Source organism: Nicotiana tabacum, chromosome 4, assembly GCF_000715075.1.
Source record: "Nicotiana tabacum cultivar K326 chromosome 4, ASM71507v2, whole genome shotgun sequence".
In the NCBI taxonomy this organism is placed as follows: Eukaryota; Viridiplantae; Streptophyta; class Magnoliopsida; order Solanales; family Solanaceae; genus Nicotiana; species Nicotiana tabacum.
The window spans coordinates 26,625,842-26,651,141 of NC_134083.1; the positions used below are offsets into that span (position 1 = coordinate 26,625,842).

Here is a 25,300-nt window from a genome sequence, read left to right on the forward strand (position 1 = left end):
GGTCGAGGTCGGAGAGCCTAGCTTAATATACTCCCGCGAATGCGGACCCCAGAACGCCGACAACATAATGCAGGAGCTCGACGAAGTTGAGGAACGAAGAGATATGGCCTACGTGAGAATGGTCGCCCAAAAGCAAAAAGCAGAACGCTATTATAACAAAAAGGCAAAGACCAGACCACTCAAAGTCGGGGATTATGTGCTCAAAGCCAAAACACAAGCAAGCAAAGACTTACGGGAAGGCAAACTAGGAACAAACTGGGACGACCACTATAAAATCACAACAACAGCAAACAAAGGGTCATTCCAACTAGAAATAATAGAAGGAAAGCGATTACCGAACAACTGGAATATTACACACCTCAAGTACTTCAACTTTTAAAAGATGGTGTCCCCAAAATCGTACATTTTTCCCTCACTTGAGTTTTATCCCAATCAGGTTTTCTCGGGGAGGTTTTTAACGAGGCGATGAAGGGTACACTTCAAGATTCAAGTACGCACAGACGAAGGCACTGGACGGCTAGTTCATTACTCGACCTCTTAATACTTTTCCAGGTCGACCAATAAAGGGACTAGATAGACTGGGACTAGGATTGAAATGCCAGCCAGCGCCCGAAAAATATGTAAATCTCTCCAAGTGTATGAACAAACCACAAATACATGAAGTTTATTTCTATTCTCTCCAAGCATGGGTTACATTCGACCTTGTTCGACTTAACACCTAATCGGCCCTCAGCCATAACTAAGTACAGGTTACATTCGACCTCGTTCGAATCAACACCTAATCAGCCCTCGGCCGTTAATAAACATATGATATGTTCGACTTCGTTCGAACTAATGACCACTTGCCCCCGGCCATGATCAAACCTAAGTTTGTTTCAACCTCGTTCGACCCCACTCGTGCTAAATTATTACGACCAAGAAAACTAAGGCAACCAAGCGACAAAATCAAAAAGCATACAAACCCAAACAGAAGAAAAAAGGATCAGGTACAAATAATGAAAGTGGTATTTCATACTTAGAATATATTTTACAAAGGCTCGAGAAGACGCCCACCAAAAAGCGCACAAGTTTGTGGCAACACAAAAAAAGGAAAAGAAAAGCTACTAATCGCCGCCTGGCCCAACCACACTATCGGCCTGGTCGCCTAGACCATTGCCATCCGCCCTTTCACCATCGCAATCGCCATCAGGATACTCATCTTCATACCGGGCATCCTCTTAAATCCGATCCATGCCCACATCCTCCTCGTCGTCACCAGCCTCTGGTGTAGCAGAATCGTAGCCACATACGATCCGAGCTTCATGAGCCTTAACTCGAGCATCCTCGAAGATGACTTCCGAAACGGTTCCCGCCTTCATCAAATCTCTGAATATATTCAGCTGGGCCTCGGCGTGAATCCACTCCTCGTATAAATCTCGAGGAACATCAGGGAAGTTAGAAATATGGGAAGAGTAGGGTCGAGCCAATAATTGTGCCTTCTCGGCCTCCAGAGCGGCGATTCAATCACAAAGTCCAGAAGCCACTTTCTCCAATTCTCCAATCCATTCATCGAGTTGCTCTTCTTTAAGTCTGACTGTCTCCAAGGCATTCTCTCGCTCGAATCGGAGAACACGAACCTAGAACCTTAACTCCACCCCTGACCGAAATACTCCGCCTTCTCGAGATCCACTGCCTTCCCAGCAACCTCAACCCTTAAAGCATCGGCTTTGAATTCACACTCCTCTAGCTCGGCGCCCAACTGAGAGCACCTGGGCTTGGAGATAGCCGCACTGGGATTCAACCCCTATACTAACCTCCAGTTACTCCTATTTGTCCCTTAGCGCCTCCTCGAGAACACTGCATTTTTTGATGACCTTTACCAGCTCGTCATCTTTTTCCTTCACCTCGTCTCTGAGAGCTCTGAAGTTGCCGCTTCCGCCAAACCGCCTACAAATGTCGCGATACTTACCGCGGTACTTGCGGTATTTTCTCTCCATCTTCAGAAAAATAGCCTTACACCTCTCCTCTCTTCGGGCGCTTTCAATCTCCAAAATCAAAGTCTGAAAGAAAGAGGAAAAGAAAATGAAAAGTAAGAACGAAACAAACTTCGAACTCGACAAACAAAAAATGAGAGGGATAGAAAAGTTTACCCTAAGAGCGAGGCCTACTACGCTCCTAGATAAGATAGTATCCTTCAGCTTTTCGAGCATTTTACCCTCCACATCAAAACCGAAGGGACCAAGAGAAGGGACCACGTACTCCGTGTCGACCAACAAATCTCGATCCATAGGGATCACAATTGTCTGCGTAGACCCCTCCAACCTTAATTCGAGTCGGGTAAATCCCTCCCCCATCATCCTCACCTCATGGGCATCCACATCAGAGCCCGTCTCATAACCATCCTTGGCTACGCACTTTCCTTTTATGTAGGCTATTGAAGAAGGATCCTCGGCGGGTCGCGAGGCCGATGGCTCATCCCGCCGCAAGTTATCAGGGACTCTCGCTGACTGCCCTTTAGCTTCCATCATGGTTTCAGGAAGAGACATACCCTCTACGGCTTCAGTCGATGGCGGAACCACGGGCGGTAACTCGGCGTCATCTTCAAGCTCTATGGTCGCCGTTTCTAGGATGACAAAATTGCCCGTCACTGAATCCACCGCCCGAACAACCCCTTCGCCGATATCTACCGATCTTCTCTTGAGGGGAACCAAATTATCATCACTCGGCGATAATTCCTCTTCCTCGTCCTCGTCCACTAAGTGAAGAAAAAAGAGAAGTCGGAAACTCCGCCGTCGATATATCTGTGCGAATAAAAGAAGATGGTATAGAAGCAACAAAAGGTATGTTCGACGAACGAACAGAGGCAGATGACCGAGCAGGCCTAGCCGCAGTCAGAACAAGAATAGACTCCAAACAAGAAGCGGCTTTCCTCTTACGAAATGCAAGAGGAGGAGCCCTCGGCCTCCTCGAAGGCCCTCGAACTGAAAAAGGATTAGGTTTCGTCATCACCAAAAATGAACTATAATGTACAAGCAACCATGTGGTCAAAAGAGAACTAAAAATAATATACGAACTCACCGGCCAAGGAAGAAGCAGGCCCGAACCTTTTGAGAAAGCCCGTCCACTCACGAATCCCCACCGTGTGAGGCAGAATTCGGCCAACCCAATCGAAAATATCCCCGACCAAAGGAGGAGGCGCGGATTTGGTTGTACAAGGAAGAGAGAATGTTAGAACCTATGACTAGAAACAAACAAATCAAATACCTTGCGCAAACGACGGGTACTTACGAGCTCGATTCCGGGTCTCAAGAAAGTTGTCCGCGTTGCCTACCACGTCCCCAGTTCTAACGAAGAAGTAATTGAGCCAGAACTGATGATTTGCTTTATCGTCCATATTCACCACCAAGCATTTACCTCCTCGATGGCAAAGATGCAACATCGTCCCTTTGTAAAACCTAGGGGCGAAGAGATGCATCAGATGGCAGAGTGTGACCTCGACTCCGGCCAACTCGGCAAATTTTAAGAGTATCCTGAAAAGTTTGTAAATATACGGGGAGAGTTGGGTCGGCAAAATTCATTCGCTAATGGGAGAAGGGGGAGAGTATAGCCGACCTGGAAAGGCTACGCGTAAAACGCGCAATATCTGGGACAGTGGATTTGCACCACGTCGTGCCTTGTTGGGATCAGATCGATGTGGGCAGGGATATTGAATTTTGCCCTAAGCTTGGTCAAATCGGCCTCTCCCATCGCTGACTCCGAGATTTCAGGCTCACCTTTAGGAGCCTTCGAGAAAACGGACCTCTACCGTAGGAAATTTCTCTTCCTCTATGGAAGAAGAAGACGAAGATACAAAGTTTTTTGGATGTAAGAGGTTTTGTAAAGGCTGGAACATTACCCACACACCCCTAATTATAAAAATTCAGGCATCGAAACCAAGGAATTAATCCATCATTACCTGGCACTATAACCGAAGTGGCAGATTCAATAAGAAGGCGCGCATGAAACGAAGTAACATATTGGGAAATCGCGTCACACTAATGCATGTCGCCATGACGTCATCCTGATTCGTGGGACATATGACCCATAAAGTGCGGCTCACGAAGGGACATGCTGCCAACTCGCCCCAATCATCATGACTCGTTCATACCGTCTAAATGTTTTGATCACGTTACAAAATATCCGCTCATCGAGCGCGCCTGAGGCCGGCCTCAATAAGCAAAGGGACTAACTGTATAGGTAAAAATGTTACCTAAAATATTTAGGGTAATACATCATTAAGGAAATAATCAACCGAGGTCTACTAGGGAACAACGGGGTTCGTGGTAAAGATGGCAACAATGGTCGAGGTCGAGCACCGTTGGCAGAACAACAATGGCTAGTTTTAAAATAGGATAAAAAAGAGAATCACTTGTACTATTAGGGTTTGTCAGACACATGTATCAAATAAATAGAGAAAAGGGGAAGGGAAAGAGATATGGAATATTCATTTGATAAGAACACTTTTCAGAAGAAGATTCTCTCTCTCTCTCTCTCTCTCTCTCTCTCTCATGTAAAGATAAAAAGACTACATTTTTATCAAGATTCTTGCCCGTATTATTTCATACTTTTACACCAGAGCCGAGAATAGTTCGAACAAATCTTGGATTCATCTATCATTCATCATTGTCAGGAGGAGCATTCATCCAATCCATCCTTTATTGGGTGAATCATTCCTCCTATTTACTTAAATGTCATTTATTGCTATCTTTTGCCAGATACATCTCCATTATTGCTCATTCTTTATGCACGTTTTATACCTATCATTGTCAACATTTCATGGGGTTTGTCCCCCCCCCCCCCACGTTTTTAAGATTCGCATCTAGAGTTATTATCACTAACTAGATTTAACCCGTTATTACATAAATTCAAGCAGTACCCAAAGAAAAATTTATTTTGTGCCTTACAAAACTTACACTAGTTGTGTGAGACCTCTTTATTGTCTCACAATTTTGTGGACCCATTATCTTGTAGACCTAAAAGTGGAAGATATGGGTCCACAAATTCGTGAGATAAAAAGAGGGATCACACAACTAGTGTCGGTCGTGTGTGGTACACCATAAAATTGCTCGTACCGAAATTGCTTACATTGTACCCATTAGTCAAAAAATATTTGTCTAGCTTATTTCAATTCTTTCAAACGATTATCTATTTTTCTTTCAAACGATTATCTACTTCTCTCAGTCAAAAAGAATTTTATAGGATCTACTTTCACTACTTCCAAAGTAATTTAATCTTTTCTTATTTTCTTTCCTAAGAACAAAAGTCAAAATACACATTTTGTATACATATGTCTAAATAAGTATTACTATTACAAAAACAACATACCCACTATTGTAACGACCCGACCGGTTGTTTTGAGCTCTAGTGCGTCGTTCGACGGTTTGAGGCCTTGAGTAGCTTTACTTCATGTTTTATGACTTGTACGCGTAGTCGGAATCGAATTTCAGGAAGTCCAAAGTTGATTCAGATGGAAAATTCTAATTTCGGAAGCTTTAAGTTAGAAGAATAGACAAAGGTTTGACTTTTGAGTAAACGACCTCGGAATCGGGATTTGAAGGTTCCAATAGGTTCGTATGATGATTTTGAACTTGGGCGTATGTTCGGGTTGAGTATCGGGTCACCCCGGGAGCATTTCACTGCTTATTGTGGAAAGTTGGCATTTTGAAGAATTTCCTAAGTTTGATTTGAGGTGGACTTTGGTGACTTGTACGTAAAGTTTGGCGTCATTCCGGAATATTTTGATATGATTCGGACGCATTCGTCGAAGTTTGGAAATTAAAAGTTTAAAGAAGGACTTTGATCGTCGATTCGTTATTTTGATGTTGTTTAGTGTGATTTGAAGACTTAAGCAGGTTCGTATCATATTTTGGGAATTTTTGGTGTGATTGGCGGGGTCCCGGGGCCTCGGGTGTATTTCGGGCACTACTAAAAAATCAGGTAGCGACGGACAAATTTTGTAGCTAAACAGAAAAATCCATCACTAATGTCATTTAGCGACGGATTAGCAACAGATTATAAAGAAATTCTGCTAGCTACGAGCGTTTTAGCGACGTCGTTCGTAGCTAATTCCTGTTTTTTTGTAGCGGGGATGGTTTTGGGTCATTTCCCCATGTTTTGCTGCTGCTCATGTTGGTTTTGGTGTCTTTCATCCCGAACACGTGGTGGTTGTCGTCTTCGCGGAGAAAGAGTTTGGGATGTTAGATTTTTGTTCATCGCGAACGCGACACAAGGGTCTGGAAGAATGAAGGGGAGCTGGGGGCCTGGAAATGTTAAGCCTTTACGAACGCAGCTGTGTGACCACGAACGCGAAAGGGAATTTTGGGAGGCAGTACTTTTAGCCTTTGCGATCGCGAAGATTTTCCCGCAATCGCGAAGAAGGACGAGCCTGGGTAGATTGTTTTAAGTCGGGATTTTGCTCACTTCACTCATTTCTCTCTTGGTTTGGGCAATTTTTGGAGAGTTTCTAGGGGAGATGTTCAACATCTAATGCAAGGTAAGTAATTCCCGCATATTGTAAGTTAATTACACGGTTTCTATAAGGATTTAACATGAAAATTTATAGAAAATTATGGGATTTTGAAAAAAACCTAGAATTTGGCATTTTGGATTTTTACCACGAAATTGGACATGGAATATGGAATAAATCATATATTCAAGTTCGTAATATTATGGGTAAAGTTTATCTTCAAATATTTTTGGAATTCGGGTATGTGGGCCCGATGGTTGACTTTATTGACTTTTCGAGCGGAGTTGGGAATTGCTATAAATTGAATAATTATAAGCATTGGAGTATATTGTGATTGAATTGCACATTGTTTGACTAGTTTCGGATCGTTTCGCTTTGAATTGAAGAGTTAGAGAGGCGTTGGAGCCGGTTATGGAACTTCAAAGCGAGGTAAGTCTCATGTCTAACTTTATGAAGGGAAACTACCCCCTAGGTGATGTAATTGTTATGTGCTATTAGTTGTGGGTGCTACGTACGCACGAGGTGACGAGAGTCCGTACGTAGCTAAAGCATGTTTCCAGGTAGACTTAGGACTTTACCATGTAATATTTAAAATATTTGAACTCATCCTGCTGGCTTAATTATTAATTGAAATTATACATATATATTACCATGTATATACATATATATTAGACCGATCCTTGTTACCTTGAGTTGTTGGCAAGTTATTTGAGAAACGGTAAATGTTATACTCACCTTGTGTTCATATACTGTATCGTAAGCTCATGTATCGTAATTCGATAATTTCTTTCATTTCTTGTGTAGCGGATCGAACTCCTCGATAGGATTATATACCACACTCTCATGGGAGCGGGTCGTTCGCCTCAGCAGTATAATAGATGCATCTATGGATCGTGTCACTCGACCCTCGGCAGTGTACACGTTATGATGGGATCGGGCCGAACGCCTCGGTAGTATCATATTCTTTCTAAGATCTGGCCGTACGATCTCGGCATAATCGTGCGTTATATCGATAGTAGTCCGAACATTCGCGCGATCTTCCTTCCACTGATGCCTTGAATTTTATATTGAAATTATTATCGATTTATTATTGGCACTTGATATTTCCGCGGAGGAAAGGCAATCGGACTATGGATGTTTAGGCTTTGGGTAATGAAGTAATGAGACTTGATATTTTCAAGCGAGGTGGAATTCTCATTTGTGAGGTGGTATTATCGTCCTTCCTTGGATGCATTAAGGTCCGCCGATTATATGGTCTTCTTCGATTTGCCTTCGGGGCAGGTTGTTATGAAATGGTGCCTAAGAAGCGGTTGTTAGAGATAGCGGTGTGTAGCGGTTTCGGAATTGTATTGGTGTTTCTAATGTTGATGGCTCGAGAAAGATGATCTTCTAGGAGGTTTAGAGTTGGTAACAATTTATTAGTTCAGGTGCTACATGTATGGATATGATTTGAGGCAACATTTGGGCAGCGAAGGATGAGGAAGGATATGGCGGGAGGTGTCTCGCGGTGGTTGAATTACTAGAAGGTCAAGTATGCAAAGCAGAGGTAGAAAAGTTGCTTAAAGGAGATGGTTTAACCGAAGTTAGAGTGACAGAGTAGTATATGGATTATATGGTAGGATAGACACATGCCTTGAGAAAAGTTTAGAACGATTTGGGAATCGTGGTGGGAAGTGACTAGGTCTACGGATTTTATTTGAGATGGAAGCTACTCCATTGGGGAAGATTGAGTATGGCAAAGAGGAGTTTCTTGAAATGAAGAGGGGTGTGAAAACTTGATTACCATTTTTGGATGCAACGTGATTTCGAGTTTGGAACGTATTGTCGGACTTGTACAGCTGGTGGACGAGCATGAGCTTAGGAGGGTTTACTGAATGCGTGGTAGTTGTACCTAGTGCAGCATCGTTGCAAGATGTCGGCATGAAATTCCACAGGTGGGTTATCTCATGTGAGCAGGTTAGCGGTTGTGTGATGTTGATGAAGTTTCTACGAAGAATTCTACTTACTAGTAGAATATGCGATTGTGTCTGATAATTCGGAATGTTCAAGAAAAGTTTAAAAAGAGACTATATGAAATTTGGCGGGTTGACGGTGCGAGATCATGGTAATTGAGATGGAGGAATTGATGTGGGCTCTATATTATGTGATGGTATCTTAAACCTAAGTGGGGGAGCCCACCGTCTACGATTAGATCACGTGGTTATCTACTTTGCGGTTTCTGATTGTCGATGCATCGGCGGATCAATTATGGCTAAGAAACGAAAACATCAGGGGTAATTCGAGCAAGAACTTGATAAATGTGTGCTATATTTTGCCTTATCAGTTCGTGCGCAAGTTTTGGGAAGACTCAGAGTTTATACTTATTGTGGATGTGATGTACAAGGAAAAGAATTTAGCCGGTTGCTTTTTTGAGAGGGTGTTCATATGCTAGTAGAGCGTCGGAGTTTAGTTGTATTCGGGACCAGGTTAGAGTGGGTGACTCTCATCAACGGGTCCTATTGGGTTCAAAAACTAAGGTGCAACGTCTAAGGATTTTGGGATCCATTATGTGACTGAAGACCGGGATTTTATAGCAGAGTGTGAGGAATACTTGGGGAAATTCCTATGTTATCATCGGATCTGCGGGCGAGAAATGGGAGAAACTACTTAGGATTCGTAAAAGATCCTTCAGAATGGGTATACCAGTTAGAGATGCTATTGTGCGTATAAGGAGGGTATGAGATAGTTCAAGAGTATTGAGACGATGTGGTCTCGTGGTTTGGGTCACTCGGGATGAGTGTTGATCGGGTTCGTTATGTTTTTTAATGGAGCTACTATTAGTTCTAAAGAAAGTCAAGAGTAAATTAGAAGAAGTTGGGTCGGTTAGTAATGGTTCGAATCAGCGTGATTGTGGCAATGATCAGTTCCTTCGGTATGTAAGCTATACAGGTGATTCGTGGATGTACGTGCGGGCTTAACAACCACCATAATTTGATTGATTTGGAGGTATTTGATTATAATGGCCTTGTTATGTGTAATGGATCCCGGAACAGTTACGATGGTTTAGATCATGACTTGAGCTTTGTATTTTCTGTGGTTGGGGATACAGTTGAGTGTTGCAATGGTTCTTCTGAAATAAGCTAAGTGAAAGGTTCCTAGCCAATGGAGTGCTTATTCTACTAGTAGTTCAGGGGTTATGATGAATTCTTGTACTCTCGCGTAGCGGCATGATAGGTGCAGTGGGCGGCATGGGAATTGGGAGTTAAGGATCAAGGTTGCGGCTCGGTGTTGATAAGAATGTCACGAGCTCGAATGAGCAGGGAAAGTTTTAGATGTTTAGAGGAAGCTGGCTCTATCTTAGGGTCGCCTGAGAATGGTATCCTGGGTGAGAGGCATCGTGTATTGATTTGCGAACTCTTGGTTGGCTTTACAAAATTAGTACGGTTGGTGGTGTGGATGTGCATACTTTTCTACCTGGTGCGGAAGGTCGTGGGAGCGTATCCCACGGGGAAATTTGTATAAGTGTGACATGTTAGTCACTTGATTGTTAAGGATTGAAACCAGGTATGGAGATTTTTGGTACTATCATTAATGTGAGAGTTTATGCCTGGAAGACGCTCTATTCCCTGGGTAGTGAACGATGGGAGTTTGTTCTGGATTGGGATGGCTGCTCGTGTGTGTCATAACCATTGTGGATCCTCGAAAGGTTGTTGGCCCTGTATGGTATAATCAGGATCGGCTTGAGGTCTGTTGGTGGGTCTAATGTGAATGTGTGCTCTACGTCAGGTAGGACGCGTTCATTCGGCATAGCATTGCTTCCGGAGGAGTCTTCGGGCGTTGGATGTTATTCCCGTCGTCAACTATTCCATGTAATGCTCTATTGTGCTAGGTGGGTTGTGAGACGGCTTGATTATTCGCACATGTGTTGTAATCCCGTGTAGCTTGTGGTGTTATATGAGCAAGATGGCTCTCGAGAAGCAGGTCATTTATTGCACCATAGTTGTGCTTGGGTTTTGTAGCGTATGGCGTTATCCGTCTCCTCAGGGATTGTATTATGCACTTGGCGTGCTTGTAGGCGATATTCGGGCATTTCATAGATATAAGCACTATGGCTTGATGTGTATTTTTCTTATTTATTGTTATGTATGGATCGGGTGGTACGCCGCCAGGGGTATGTTGTTTGGATCGGGTTGCACGCCGCAACGGTATCATGTGTGGATCAGGTTGCACGCCGCAACAATGATATGTTGAGTGTTCCCTATATCTATTCTTGTGTATTTTGTTTCTCATTCTCTGAGAAGGGTTCATAGCATCAATTCGACCATTTTATTCATTACAAGGGCTGGGTAATTCTGTTCCAAAGTTCGTCCCTCCTTATGTGTCATATTCAAGTGGCTTGTCAGCGCATTGATGGTGTCATATGAGATCTTGGTCAGTGTTTGAGGTGGCTTATTGCCTGAGCAGTATGTTCTGCCTCGACCTTTTCTCAAACTCGCCATGGTCAACCTAACGCTTCTCCTCTTAACATGACCGAACCATCTCAGCCTCGACTGCCACATCTTGTCCTCCACAAAGGCCACTCCATCTTTGTCTCGAATAACTTCATTCCTAATATTATCCTTCATGGTACACCCACATATCCATCTCAACATCCTCATTTATGCTACTTTTATCTTCTGAACAAAGGAGCACTTGACTGGACAACACTCCGCCCTATACAGCAAGTTAGGTCGAACCACCACTCTGTAAAATTTACCCTTAAGTTTTGGCGGCACATTCTTATCGCAAAGAACACCGGAGGCAAGCCTCCACTTCATCCATCACGCTCCAATACGATGTGTGACAACCTCGTAGATCTCCCCGTTACCTTGTATAATAGATCTGATATACTTGAAACTACTTCTCTTGGGGATGACTTGAGTCTTGAGCTTCACATCCACGTCAACTTCAAGGGCCTACCATAAAATTTACACTCTAAGTACTCTGTTTTGGTCCTGCTCAACTTGAAACCTTTAAACTCCAAAGTCTTTCTCCAAACCTCCAACTTCGCGTTGACCATGCCTCGAGTCTCGTCTATCAGCACTATTCATCTGCAAACAACATGCACCAAGACACCTTCCCTTGGATGTGCCGCGTCAGCATGTCCATTGCTAAGGCAAATAGGAATGGGCTAAGAGCCTATCCCTGGTGCAACCCCATGGTAACTGAAAAGTATTCCGAGTCTCCTCCCATAGTCCTCACCCGAGTCTTAGCACTCTCGTACATATCCTTAATCAACCTAGTGTACGCTACGAGGATGCTGCTAACCACCAAGCACCTCCATAGAACCTTCATCGGGACTTTATCGTACGCCTTTTCAAGGTTAATGAACACCATATGCATGTCCTTCTTACTCTTTCTATACTGCTCCACTAGCCTCCTCACCAAATGGATAGCTTCCGTCGTCGACCGTCTCGACATGAATCCGAACTAATTTTCGAAAATAGACACGGTCATCCTCACCCTGGCTTCCACCACCCTCTCTCAAACCTTCATAGTGTGGCTCAACAGCTTTATACCCATGTAGTTGTTGCAATTTTGGAAATCGCCCTTGTTCTTGTACAATGGAACCATCGTACTCCACCTCTATTTTTCGGGCATCCTTTTGTCTTAAAAATAATATTAAACAACTCAGTAAGCCACTCCCCGCCCTTGCCCCCGAGTTCCTCGTTCGAATGTCCAAACGCCGCAGTCTTGATTGTCGTAACTGCTAACTTCGCCTCTTTCTTTGCCTTCTCATAACACTCTTGATATATCTTTCTATCCTCCTCGTTTGTACTCTCCACAAGCTTCAAATAAGTCACTTTCTTGGCATCCACCTTACCTTGGACCTCCCCATTCCACCACCAGTCCCCTTTATGACCCCTCAAAATAATCCTCGTGACCCCTAAAATCTCTCTAGCAGCTTTTCTGATGCAACCCGCTGTCGTGGTCCACATCCTAGTCGCGTCCCCCTACTCCTTCATGCCCTCATAGTCAACAATCTCTCCCCCAACTCCTGAGCTTTGTCCTTAGTCAAGTTAGCCCACTTGATCCTAAGTCGCCTGCACACCGCCCTCTTCCTCCTACTCCTCTTGATCTCCAGGTCCATAATCAGAAGCCTATGCTGAGTCGTGAGGTTCTCACTCGGGATGACCTTGCAATCGGTGCATAAAACTTTATCACATTTTCCGTAGAGAAGTATTACTATTACTACTAGTAAATATAATACAGTAATTTATGTTTCGAGTTCAAATTATATTAGTCAAAATTGAAAGAAACGAAAAGAGACAAAGAGAGTACTAAGTAATAAATCTTACACATGGATAAAAAAGTGATTCAGGCCTTTCGGCGATCGATAGATAGATAGTGAAATAGAAAAAGGAAAAAAAGGATATGCTAATTATGCACTACGCCCGAAAAATTTAACAAAAGGTAAGGCCACCAGGGGGCCACATATATACCACCATCTATATCGCTGCATCAACTTGTTTGTATTTTTCTCTCTGAATTAATCCATCACTGTACTCTACACTCCTCATTCTATCATCACACTCTCCACTCACAAAGTCTCCTGCTTACTGGCATTAGTGTTTTATCTTCTGAATATTGCTACCTCTTCTTCATTCCAAGCTCTGTTATTCTTTTTCTCATGGCTGGTTTTCTCTATGCACTCCTCTTTTTGGCCATGGTTGGCCACTCTAGTAAGCTTTTATCTTTCATTTTTAAAGTTATTTATGTTTTTCCCGTCGAAAGCTGCATCAAACTAACTAGTGTTACTGTCTGCCTTTTAGACATTCACATCCACCTTTTATTCTTTCTACATTTGCAAAAATGTGTTATCTTCTCATTTCAAACGGGCCTCAAGTATCTTGCTTACTCCTCTGAATTAAGTCCTTCGCTATCCACATATACGTGCATAAACCACAATAGATAAGCTACATTTTTTTATTTTCATATGCTTCACATGATACACCTGACAGGGGAAGGGGAGTATATAATAGGATAGTACTCTCTTCTCATATCGTTTACAATAACAACGACATATCCACTATATTTTCATAAGTATCGGAAACAGTTACTATATCTTAGAAACAGTATCTTACTGTAAAGATAGAATGATTGTTTTCGATAGACCTAGACTCAAAGAAAAATAGTTCGAAAAATCGTTTGAAGTTTATATTTGCTCATTTTTTTCCTCCTTTTTTTAAATTTGAAAATTACTCTATATCTTCATTTTTCTTTCTTTTCTTGGTAATTTCTTGAATTTGCAAGACCACGTACTTTCTAATTAAGGGTCCTCGGTATTTTTTTGGGATTTTTGGGGGTAGATGCCGCATGGTGTGCTTGCAAAGGATTGAGTGATGCAGCTTTACAAAAGACACTGGACTATGCTTGTGGAGCTGGTGCAGACTGCAATCCTATTCATACAAATGGGCCTTGCTTTAATCCCAATACGGTGAGAGCTCACTGCAATTATGCTGTCAACAGCTATTTCCAGAAGAAGAGTCAAACTTCAACCGCATGTGATTTTGCTGGCACTGCTACTGTTACTGCTACTGACCCCAGTAAGTCAATTCTTACACAGTTCACTAAAATTATTTCCATACACTATAGCTCTGTTATTAGTTTTAGTATTTATCTCTTGGAGATTTTTTTTGGTGATAAATGTTTCTCTTCAATTTGGTAATACACAGGCACCGCTGGCTGTGCTTATCCTGTTAGTGCAAGGTAAGTAAGACTTCTTAACGGTGTTACTAGTATTATTTTTTCGACTTTGTGTTACACAATTATATCACTTAACGTAGAATTATCGATAATTCGATAGTTATTAATAAAATATGTATTGTAATTAGTAACACGACAACAATAACAACAACCCGGTATAATCCCACCAGTTGGATCTGGGGATGGTAGTTTGTACGCAGGTAGAGAGGCTGTTTCCGATAGACCGTCGGCTCCCTCCCTACAAGAACTCCCCACCTTGCTCTTGGGGTGATTCGAACTCGCAACCTCTGGTTGGAAGTGGAAGATGCTCACCACTAGAGCAACCCATTCAAGAATGTCCAAGTAACGTCACAACAAAATTTACTTAATTGCTACCGCATATTAAAATATAATGATAATATAAATATTCTTTATGCTGATAATATATACTCCTACTAAGTTTAATCCTAGATCTCATTTACCAGGTCCTTAACTCGGGGCAATCTTTCGTTTTGTCCTATTTTGTTTTAGTGGATTGCCTGTTGGTTCTTTTACATATTTAATTAAGGTGTCCATGCGCGAAACTGCTGCTACTTAATTTTGTAGGATGTAAGTATTCTTTATAGTGCAGTCAATATTTTGAAGCACTACTGCCTCCGTTTCCATTATTTGTCCACTTGAAGTCAAAATTAAACCATGCTTTTTAATGCGAAGGTTAGGTAGTTCTTAAAATAGCCTTCCTTTTTGCTACTGTACTCTTTTCGCCTATTCAATGCACAGCTTCAGGGTAGAAGCATCACTCTAATAAGTTCTTAGGAAGGAAAGGAAAGAAATTATATGTCTACCCCTCCATTCCTTGGCCATCTTTTTGGTTATTGGTTAAAAACAATGATTTCACATCTTTCAAGCTACTTTAGCTATTCATGATATAAACGAGAGGGTTTGAACTCCAAAAATATTTCATCATTAAATAAGGTCCAAATAGTGAGATCTAAAGCTCTCAGATCACCAATTTTCTATGGTAAGCAAGTTGGTTTCCCACAGAATAGGCTTGACATGCCTATTAAGTACTATCCCGTTTCCCTTCACGTGAACCTCGTTCCTTTTTTATCCATTTTAAAAAGAATGATTCATTTTTAAATTTAAAAATAATTTAGCTTAAACTTATAATTTTATCCTTAATGAGAAACTTTTATAACCACATAAATACTCTGTCCTCCTTTTTGACTTGGTTAGGACCGCAAATTTCAAAAAAAATCGTTTATTTCTTAAACTCCGTGTCGGTCAAACATATTTAGATAAATTAGAATGTATGGAGTACATAAATTGGTCAAAAGAGAATAGATTAGACCATAGGACCATCTTGATAATGTGCAACTCCTTTATTTTAGACTCTGTTTCCCTTTTTCTCCGATTTTTCTCTTTTGTGAGATGGGCATCTCTCTACTCTCGATAAAGAGTAAAATGATAAAGCAGTTGAATCTCAATCTTTCAAATTCCTTTAGTTTACCGTAGAAATTAATCGTTATATATGCCAAATCAAATCCAATTACCTCTACTTAGTTTTTCACTTTTGATCTAATCTATTCTTTTTTTGTCTCCATTATTGAAAAGCATCGCACTCGCATCATGATGCTTTTGACTGATTGACAAAATTATTGCTTTTGTACTGTTTATTAGGTTTTTCTTTTCTTTTTTACTTTTTTAATTGATTTTTATCTTCTTTTTTACGATGCTGCAATTATTGAACATCACACAATATTCACATTAAGTAGAGTGGTTGCTCTAGTGGCGAATACTCTTCACTTCCAACCAAGAGGTTGTGAGTTCGAGTAACTCCAATTGCAAGGTAGAGAGTTTTTGGAGGGAGGGAGCCGAGGGTCTATCGGAAACAGTCTCTCTATTTCAGGGTAGGAGCAAGATCTGCGTACACACTACCCTCTCCACACTCCACTAGCGAGATTATAATGTATTGTTGTTGTTGTACACAATATTCACATCCTTTTCTCGCACTTCAGTAAAACTCTAGTTATTACGGAACCCTAGTTAACACTGTTCATACACAGATCTCTTTAGGTGAGAAAGGTAAATCACAGTTGCACCTGAAAAAATTATGTGGTCAAAAGTCGATGCCTGGTGGGGTTATACGTGTCATCGGACACTGACCATTAGAGAGGGTATTGTCCTTGTCCACATTGAAATAACAAATTATTCATTGCTGGCAAGTGGCAAGTATTACAAAATGAATAATTGAAAACTGTAAGGAGTCGTTTAGTAGGATGTATTACAAAATACATAAGAATAATGGTGAATATGGTGTATTAGTAATAATGATATTAGTTATGTTTGCATTAGTTACGTTGATATATTTTTTATTTATTGTTTGGTTTGATACATTAAAGCATTGGACAATTTCTAAAAGAATTATTTGTTTACAAAAATGCCCTTAAGATCAGTCCATCATTCTATTTTTTTTAAAAGAAACATATGTTGAGGAATGTTTTTATATGAAAAAAGTTTTAAAAGAATTATCTGATTTATCTACCTATATTGTAGTATAGAATTGAATATTTATTTATAAAAAAAATATGCTAAGTATTTATTTACTAGGGATATAATTTTATTTCTCACTATTTGGATTATTTCGAACTTGCATTAATATAATATTTTAATCAAGCATAGTTTTTGAAGGATAATTTTGTCTTTATATAAGCTAATACATGCATTAAAACTCATTGCATTGTTAATATCATGGTTTTTATGCATTAGTTATGCATAGGATAATACTAAATATGGTGTATAGCCAATGCTTGCATAGCTAATGCATAAGTTCAAAAAGTATACCAAATCTAATGAATATATTAATTATTTTATCTAATGCATCCTATCAAAGGAACCCTAAAAGCCTTCAAAGAGGGACTGATGCTTAGATAAGGTTGCTTTCTTTCTTGACTTAATGCGACATCCTTCTAAAGACCTTTCCAAACAGTACTGTGGTTGATCTATGCTACCTAATGAGGCGAATGCAATATTTTAAATAGTGTATTAATTTATGTGTAAAAATTTAATATAATAAGTTTAATACTAAAAATTTTAAATATTAAATTATAAAATTTAAATTTTGGATTATGTTCCGTGGGTTGTTAGCGAGATGTAAGGATTTGTACGGCTGCTGCATTTAAAACATTGATGTGCATGAAGAAAAGAGGTTGGCCCCCCAAAACAGCACCCAAATTACTTCTCTTAAATATGCATCTCCTGGACCAAGAATTTAAGTAAAAACAAAAGGCTTATATGCACTGCTATCTATACCAAATTAAGTAATTAACTCTTGCTTATACAAATTAAAGTAAAAATATATATTAAAGACGCATGTCTTGTATTCATAGAATTTAGTGTAAATACCTAGTGCAAATATTTATTTATTTTTTATCTAGAAGTCCCCTTATTATCCACGTTTTAAAAGGCACGCACTGTTCAAAATTTTTAAGACCATCTCCGACCTTACACTAAATATGACACCAAACCCTATTTTGGTGTAATAATTGATGTTTTGGTGCTCCAACCCAACATCATTTCTTACACCATCTTGGTGTGGATATAATATTACACCAAATTTGGTGTAACACTATTTATCATTTTTTTTATTTTTTATTATATACAATACTTTTAATTTAAAAAATTATAAATTTTACTTTTTTTATTTAGGTCCCTAATATACCTAGTTATTTTTATGTAATATCTTTATAATATTAATTTTATATCTTATTTTTAGTGTATAATTTTTATAAATTAATTTTCGTATATATGATTTTTATATAAAATTGTAAGTTAATTCTATTATAAGTTATAATTGTATACAAAAATATAAACATCACAAAAAAAGGTACAAATATAAAATAAATATGTTAATAAATAACATAATATTCATAAAATAACATAAAAATAAATATTTAATAAATTAGCGGCCGATATAGATTAAAATTGATAATATATTAAATAACATAATAATTTAAAAAATTATAATAAGAATTTAGTACTCTGGTAGGTCGATTCAAATTCCACCAATATCATTTAAATATTGAGTGTATGGGGCAGAGGATTGTTGTGGCGTGGCTGTTGAAATTGTTGACTTCTTTTATCCATTATTTTTTTTGTTCTTGTAGAATAAATTCATGAATATTTGGTTCATCAATAGAATCTAAATTCGACAAAAAAAATTTATTTTCTTCTTTAAATTCTTTTAATTTCAAAGCTCATCTTTTATTTCCATATCTCGCTGCCTGCCGCACTTGACTTTGCCAGCAACTCAACAAGCCGACCATTTTCTCATATGAAAAACCTCCATCAATTTTTCTTTTCATTTTTGTTTTCTTTACCCCAATTAATAGGTCGTTCTGATGATGTGAAATCACATGCAACATCCTCATTCAAATTTAGTGAAAACGATAACAAGTTAGGAGATGATACTAGAGGTGAATCAGGAGTATGAGTCTCAGACTCCAATGATATATAGGAAGAGCTATGCTTTCGAACTTTTTTTCATCCAACATCAACATCTTTAAACTTCTCAAAATCCTTCAACATATCCCACACATGATCAAATTTAAAATCTATTTTGTAGTTCGGATATTGCGTAAGTAAACATTTTGCTTGATTAATCGGCAATATTTTTTAAAAATAATTGAAGGAAAATTGTAAGTAAATATATACAAATAAAGTATAAGTAATTACAAACAAAATACCACAATATCTTTATCTAAAGCACCACCAGGATGCATAATTAATTTTCTTATAGCCTTCTCAATAACTTTAATTCGATTTTGCCCCGATCTTGTGTTGCGATACACCCAAAACTCATCCTTTGCATTATTGTATGCTTCATCCGCTCGACCCCAAAAATGATCTCTAGGTTGATGTACTCCTGTCATTGGATCTTGAGAAACATCTAATCTAAATAAAGCATAAATAGCATATCTTCGTTGGTAGAGTATCCTTTTGATCGAGTGGACATTCTTTGTTAGTGATTGGAGGAAAAATGGCTTATATGGTTAAAGAAAAACAAAAGTCAACTTCGTAAATGGGTATGTTGGCACTTTAATATATATAGATATAAGTAGAGCCAAAAATTGACATAATACATACTTAGATTCATTTTGATCTCAACCGTTGGATGAATTTTATCCTAATCTCAATCGTCGGATGGATTTTATCCTTATCTCAAATTTATCTTTAGATAAAATATCTTTACACATACTTCAATGTATAAAGATAAAGTAGACACATTCTTTATCTTTAGAGATAATGATATTGAAGATATTATTTATCTACTTTATCTCTAAACATTCTTTACAATGTGTCTACTTTATCTCTAAAAATTTTATCTCTGAAGATAAAGAATATGTCTACTTTATCTTTACACATTAAAGAATGTGTAGAGATACTTTACCTAAAGATAAATTTGAGATAAGGATGAAATCCATCCGATATATATATATATATATATATATATATATATATATATATATATATATATATATATATATATATATAGGTGATTCCACATCATCAGAACGACCCATTGGGGCGAAGAAAGCAAAAATGAAGAGAAAAGCTGATGAAGGTTTTTCATTTGCTATGAAAATGGTCCAATCAGAAAATAATCGGCTTGTTGAGTTGTTGGCAAAGTGCAGGCAGACGGCGAGATATGGGGATAAAAGATAGAGCCTTGAAACTAAAAGAAATTAAAGAAGAAAATAAAATTTTATTGTCGAATTTAGTTTTATTGATGATCCAAATATTCGCGAATTTATTCGACAAGAACGAAAACGACTAATGGATAAAAGAAGTCAACAATCCTCTGCCCTATACACTCAATATATATTTGTGGATCTGGAATCGACCTACTAGAGTACTAAATTATCTAAATTATTGTTATAATTTTCTAAATTATTGTGTTATTTAATGTATTTTCAATTTTAATCTATGTCAGTCGCTAATTTATTAAATATATATTTTTATGTTATTTAATGAACATTGTGTTATTTATTAACAACATATTATATTTTGTATTAGCACTTTTCATTTTTGTGAGGGTTATATTCTTTTATACAATTTTATATAAAAATAACATATACGAAAATTATTTTATAAAAATTATACATCAAAATTAAGATGTAAAATTAATATTATAAATATACAACAACAACCTAGTAGAATCTCATTAGTGGGGTTTGGGAAGGATAGAATGTACGCAGACCTTAACCCTACCCGGAGGGTATAATAATTAATATTATAAATATATTGCATAAAAACAATTAGGTATATTAGGGATCTAAATGAAAAAAGTAAAATTTATAATATGTTAAATTAAAAGTGTTATATAATAATAAAATATTGATGAATAGTGTTATACTAGATTTGGTGCAACACTACTCACACACAAAAATAGTGTAAGAAATGGTATTTGGTTGGAGCACCAAAATAAAATTTAGTGTAAGGTTGGAGATGGTCTTAATTTCCACCATTTTGGTGTAAAAAATAGTGGTTAAGGTTGGAGAGGCCCTAATGTCTACACAAAATCTTGCTAGCTGCCCTATTATTGGGGTGTTTTGAGGAGGCATGAATCTGGGGTGAGGAGGTATAAGATGTATAAGGTAAAAAGCATTGAGCTGAGTGAAGTGATCTTCAAAATAGACATGTGATTCAACTAATTAGAGGAGGACGTTTTATGCTGTGGGTCTTATTAGAGTTTGCCATGGTTGAGATAGAAGTGATCTTCAAAATAGGTTAGCTTTACTACATTTAGGATGTTGCTGTACAAGGCATAATATCGTAGTTTAGTAAATTTTAACTGAGCATAATACTTAGCTTATGTTTGGGACCTTTTGGCCTGAGGTTTTACCTCTGTACTTAACCTGGGACTGAATCACTGAAGTCTTCATTACATTATATTCTTGTGGTTATATTGAGCAACTAGATGCAATTTATGTAGGTAATGCACATTCTAATGAATCAGAGATGGAGTCACATTGCACATTAAAAATGTAGCCAGAGAAAAGGGTGTTTTGGCTTAGGCATGGTTAGCGGTGGCAAAATGGTTAAAAAAAAGCAGTTAACCCATATTATCCACTAAAAAATGGGCTGAATAATGAACTTTTTAAAAACAGATAAGAACCATATTATCCGTTTAGAAAATGAATAACTAATGGTTTTAACTTTTACATTTGTAAAACCTCAAATTGGAGGTTCATGAAGATTGGAAGACTAGGAATTCTCCCAAAAGTGATCATATTCATAAAGCCATGAAAAAATATGGTTACCCATATTATCTACCGCTAATAATCCATCTAATTTACTACTTGAAACTCAAAGGCTGCAATGTGAAATTGATTGAAATAAAGAGATATAATTTGATGGATTCTGCAATAAAAGCTAGACCACACGTTCCAATTGCTTTACATACATGCCTCAAGGAAAGAATAAGCCTTTTATGTTGTTACCATCTGCACCTAAATTAGTTTATGAGATGTCATGTGCCTTAGTGATGTAGAAGAGTTGTTAATTAGTGTATCTTGGTCTTCTCTTTTCCTCTTGATTACTTATGTCCTGAATTGTTCTGAGGTTAAGATGACAAGTTGCTTCTTTGATTCTCAGCGCCACCCCTACAACTACCAGCCCCGCCACAAAAACACCATCGACTAGCACAGCCACCACAGGCGGATCTCCATACGTGACAAACACGGGCATATTAGGAGGTGTTAACAATGGTTTAGGCCCGTCGGGTGCTGGCATGAACACAGATATAAGTCATGCTGGGATTTTACTGCAAAACGCCAGCCTCTTTTCCTTTATAACCATTATTATTATTATTATTTCTGCACTTGCATTACTTTGAACTGGAATTGGAGAAGTTCTACTGTTTGTACTATATGATAGTCGTGGGTCGATGTTAAAAATTTATGTGCTGAAGTGGGCATATGCATATTATGCTATTATGTATGTACTATAAGTTGGTATGTTAGGATTGCCTTGATTTTGATTTTACCTTCCCCTCTACAATGTCGTAAGATAATAGTACTAGTAACTTTTTGTCTCTAATCTACTTTTTTTGTTTTTTGTTTTTTGGTGGTTCAAATCCAATAACCACTTTCAAACTCTTGATTCCAAAAAAAAAGAAGATACAAAACAAGTTTAGAGCTAACTCGTAGCCCGGTTTTTTTATCAACAGTGAAACCATACTCAACTACGTAAAATCAAAATCAAAGTAATGACTTGTATTCTTTCTAATTTTCAATATCAAAGAAACATACTCCGTAAATATTTGATATTTATATATGCATATGCATGTAAATATTTATGTAAACCATAATGCTCTAACTCATCAAATTTCCAAATATAGAATCACATGTACATTATATAAGTAAAAAGGTTACTCTATAACGTATACTCATTTTTAAAAACATAGTATTCTAAAAGACGGAAAATACATGGCATGAAGCCTGCATAGTCGTTCTCGTGACGTAAAGGACCAATAACTTAAGGCTTATTAATTATCGATTGTCTCACTATCTAGGCATTATTCTAGTGAAACTTATATCTTTCATTATTTTCTCAAAACATTTGGAAGCTATTGCCTAGACATGTGTCACGTCCTTAGTTGTTAACTAAATACACGTGCGGCACTTGACAACTCGCTCACGATTTTGCACAACTTGCTCACGTTCTTGCTATGCTAAGTCAGCCTTTAGAAAGAATACAAGAGAATTGTTAAAGGAAGCTTTGTATAAGAGAGAACTTAAATTATTTTCTTGGTGAATTATAAATGGATGACCCCCTTTATGTACTAGTCTCCTAGGAGCTAGAGTGTAAATATTAATTGTTACACAAGTTCTTAATATTTATAAGATAAGGGCTTTCTCTAGAATTCTCTACAAGCCTAGAAGATTCCAAGGACTTTCCTAACAAATCCATAAGCATCTAGGGTCTTCCAAAATAAATGTTCATTCTTCTCTAGAATCTTCTCACAAATACTAGATTTTCTCCTACGTAAGTTTTCACATGGTATTAATATATGCCAAATTATGCCTATATGGCATGGTGACGTGGCGGGTCATCACACTCTCCCCACCTAATGTTGCGACGACCGCGGCTCAATGTTGCTGCATAAACTCTCGGATCTTATCTTTGAAGTGCCATAAGTCTTCATATCATTCCCACTTGGCCTCCTCCGGAGATTGCCCCTTCTAATGGATGAGGAACATTGCGGTGGCTTTCTGCCTTTGTTTTCGCCCGGCCTGGTAATCAATAATATCCTCAATCTCCCGGTCATGTGAGGCAGTGATAGTAATAGGCGCTCGACTTGATTGGCTCCTACTCGGATCATCTTTGTCTTCATGATATGGCTTAAGTATGCTAGCATGGAAGACAAGATAGATCATAAGATATGATGGCATGTCAAGCTTGTATGAGATCTTGCCTACCTTGGAGATGATCTTAAATGGCCTCTCATACTTGCGAATCTGATTCTGATGCATGCCCCGTAGTGCCTTGAACTATCTTGGGTTAAACTCCACCATTAACATGTCCCCAACTCTATATTCCGTGGGACGCCGCTTACGGTCTGCAAACTTCTTCATCTTCTTAACTGCCTTATCCAAGTAGGACTTAGAACTGTCAAGCTGCTCCTCCCATCCTTTGGCCATATGATAAGCCCCCAAACTCTTTCCCTCAAACTGAACTGGTAATGAATGTGGAATTTGTGTCTGTTGGCTTATGACTAGCTCAAATGGTGTCCGCCCCGTGGACTCACACCGCTGCAAGTTATAAGAGAATTGGGTGATGTCCAGGAGCCTTGCCCAATCTTTCTGATGCACGTTTATATAATGCCTCAAGTAGCATTCTAGTATGGCATTGACCCGTTCCGTATGTCCATCCGTCTGTGGGTGGAAATAAGTGGAAAAGTTTTTAGTTCTGTGCCAAGTATGTCGACTAACTCTCTCCAAAAGTTCCTAGTAAAGCGGAGGTCTCGATCACTGATAATATGCCTTGGTAAGCACCAATACTTTACCACGCTCTTAAACAATAGCTTGGCGGCTTCATTGGCAGTACAACCTGGTGAGGCGGGCATGAAGGTGGCATATTTAGAAAATCTATCCACGACCACCATAATAGTACCATAACCGTCGGACTTCGGTAGACAAGTGATAAAGTTTATAGTCACTGTGAGCACCTAATTTTTGACTATATTTGAATTTTAATCAGTTTGTATTTGATAATTTTTAGGTTTAATTTTGATATTTTAACTTTTATGTTATTTTTATCAGTAGGCTTTATTAGAGAATATGTAATATTTTTAATAAAGTCTTTTACATAGAGGACGGAAGAATTTATTTTAATCACGGACCAAATCTAATAAAATTACTTCCTATCTTCCCTACACTATTTTCATGTCCCATAAACCACCTACTACACTATTCAATGTCACATTTCACTCTCCTTTCACTATTCCCTTGTCCCATCAATCATTTTCAACACTCTTCCTCTCTTTTTTTATTACATATACACCCACAAACCCCACTAAAAAGGAGATAGCCAGAAAATACCTTCTTCCTCCTCCAAAAAATGACCTCCAAGACAACCTCAAAATTACCCCGAAAACCTCCCCAAAACCTGCTCCAATCAGCCTTAAACTACCCTTAAATTCCAGGTAGAACCTTTTCACCTAGGGGGATCTAACTCATATTTCTGGGTAGAGGTACTCTTCGTTCAGGATGTCTTACGTAGCTTAACTCAGGTAGAACATTTTTGCCTAGGGGGATAAAACTCATATTTCCGGGTAGAAGTACTCTTCGCTCAGGAAGTTTAAAGTAGCTTAACCCAGGTAGAACCATTTTTCCTATCCAGCTCATATTTGTCACGATCCAAACCGATGGGTCGCGACGGGCACCCAGTACTTTACTCAATCGAGTACCAACATAACGTATCTTTCTTATTACATCATCATAGGTAAGTGGTCCAGAAGGGGCGTCATGAGATAAACAGAGTAAACATAAGGGAATTACCCGATATAGAATGACCCAACCTGATATAAAACCTCATACACGTGACATA

The 25,300-nt window shown here is 38.5% G+C and overlaps 1 protein-coding gene across 1 annotated transcript; it reads left to right on the plus strand.

The window, feature by feature from the left end:
• Window positions 1-12,955: 12,955 nt before the first annotated feature.
• On the plus strand, window positions 12,956-22,234 carry LOC107795678 (PLASMODESMATA CALLOSE-BINDING PROTEIN 2-like). Its single transcript, XM_016618352.2, has 4 exons — window positions 12,956-13,185; window positions 13,813-14,049; window positions 14,179-14,212; window positions 21,845-22,234. The coding sequence occupies exons 1-4, from the start codon at window positions 13,134-13,136 to the stop codon at window positions 22,083-22,085; spliced, it is 564 nt and encodes a 187-aa protein (XP_016473838.1). The 5' UTR covers window positions 12,956-13,133; the 3' UTR covers window positions 22,086-22,234.
• The last annotated feature ends 3,066 nt before the right edge of the window (window positions 22,235-25,300 follow it).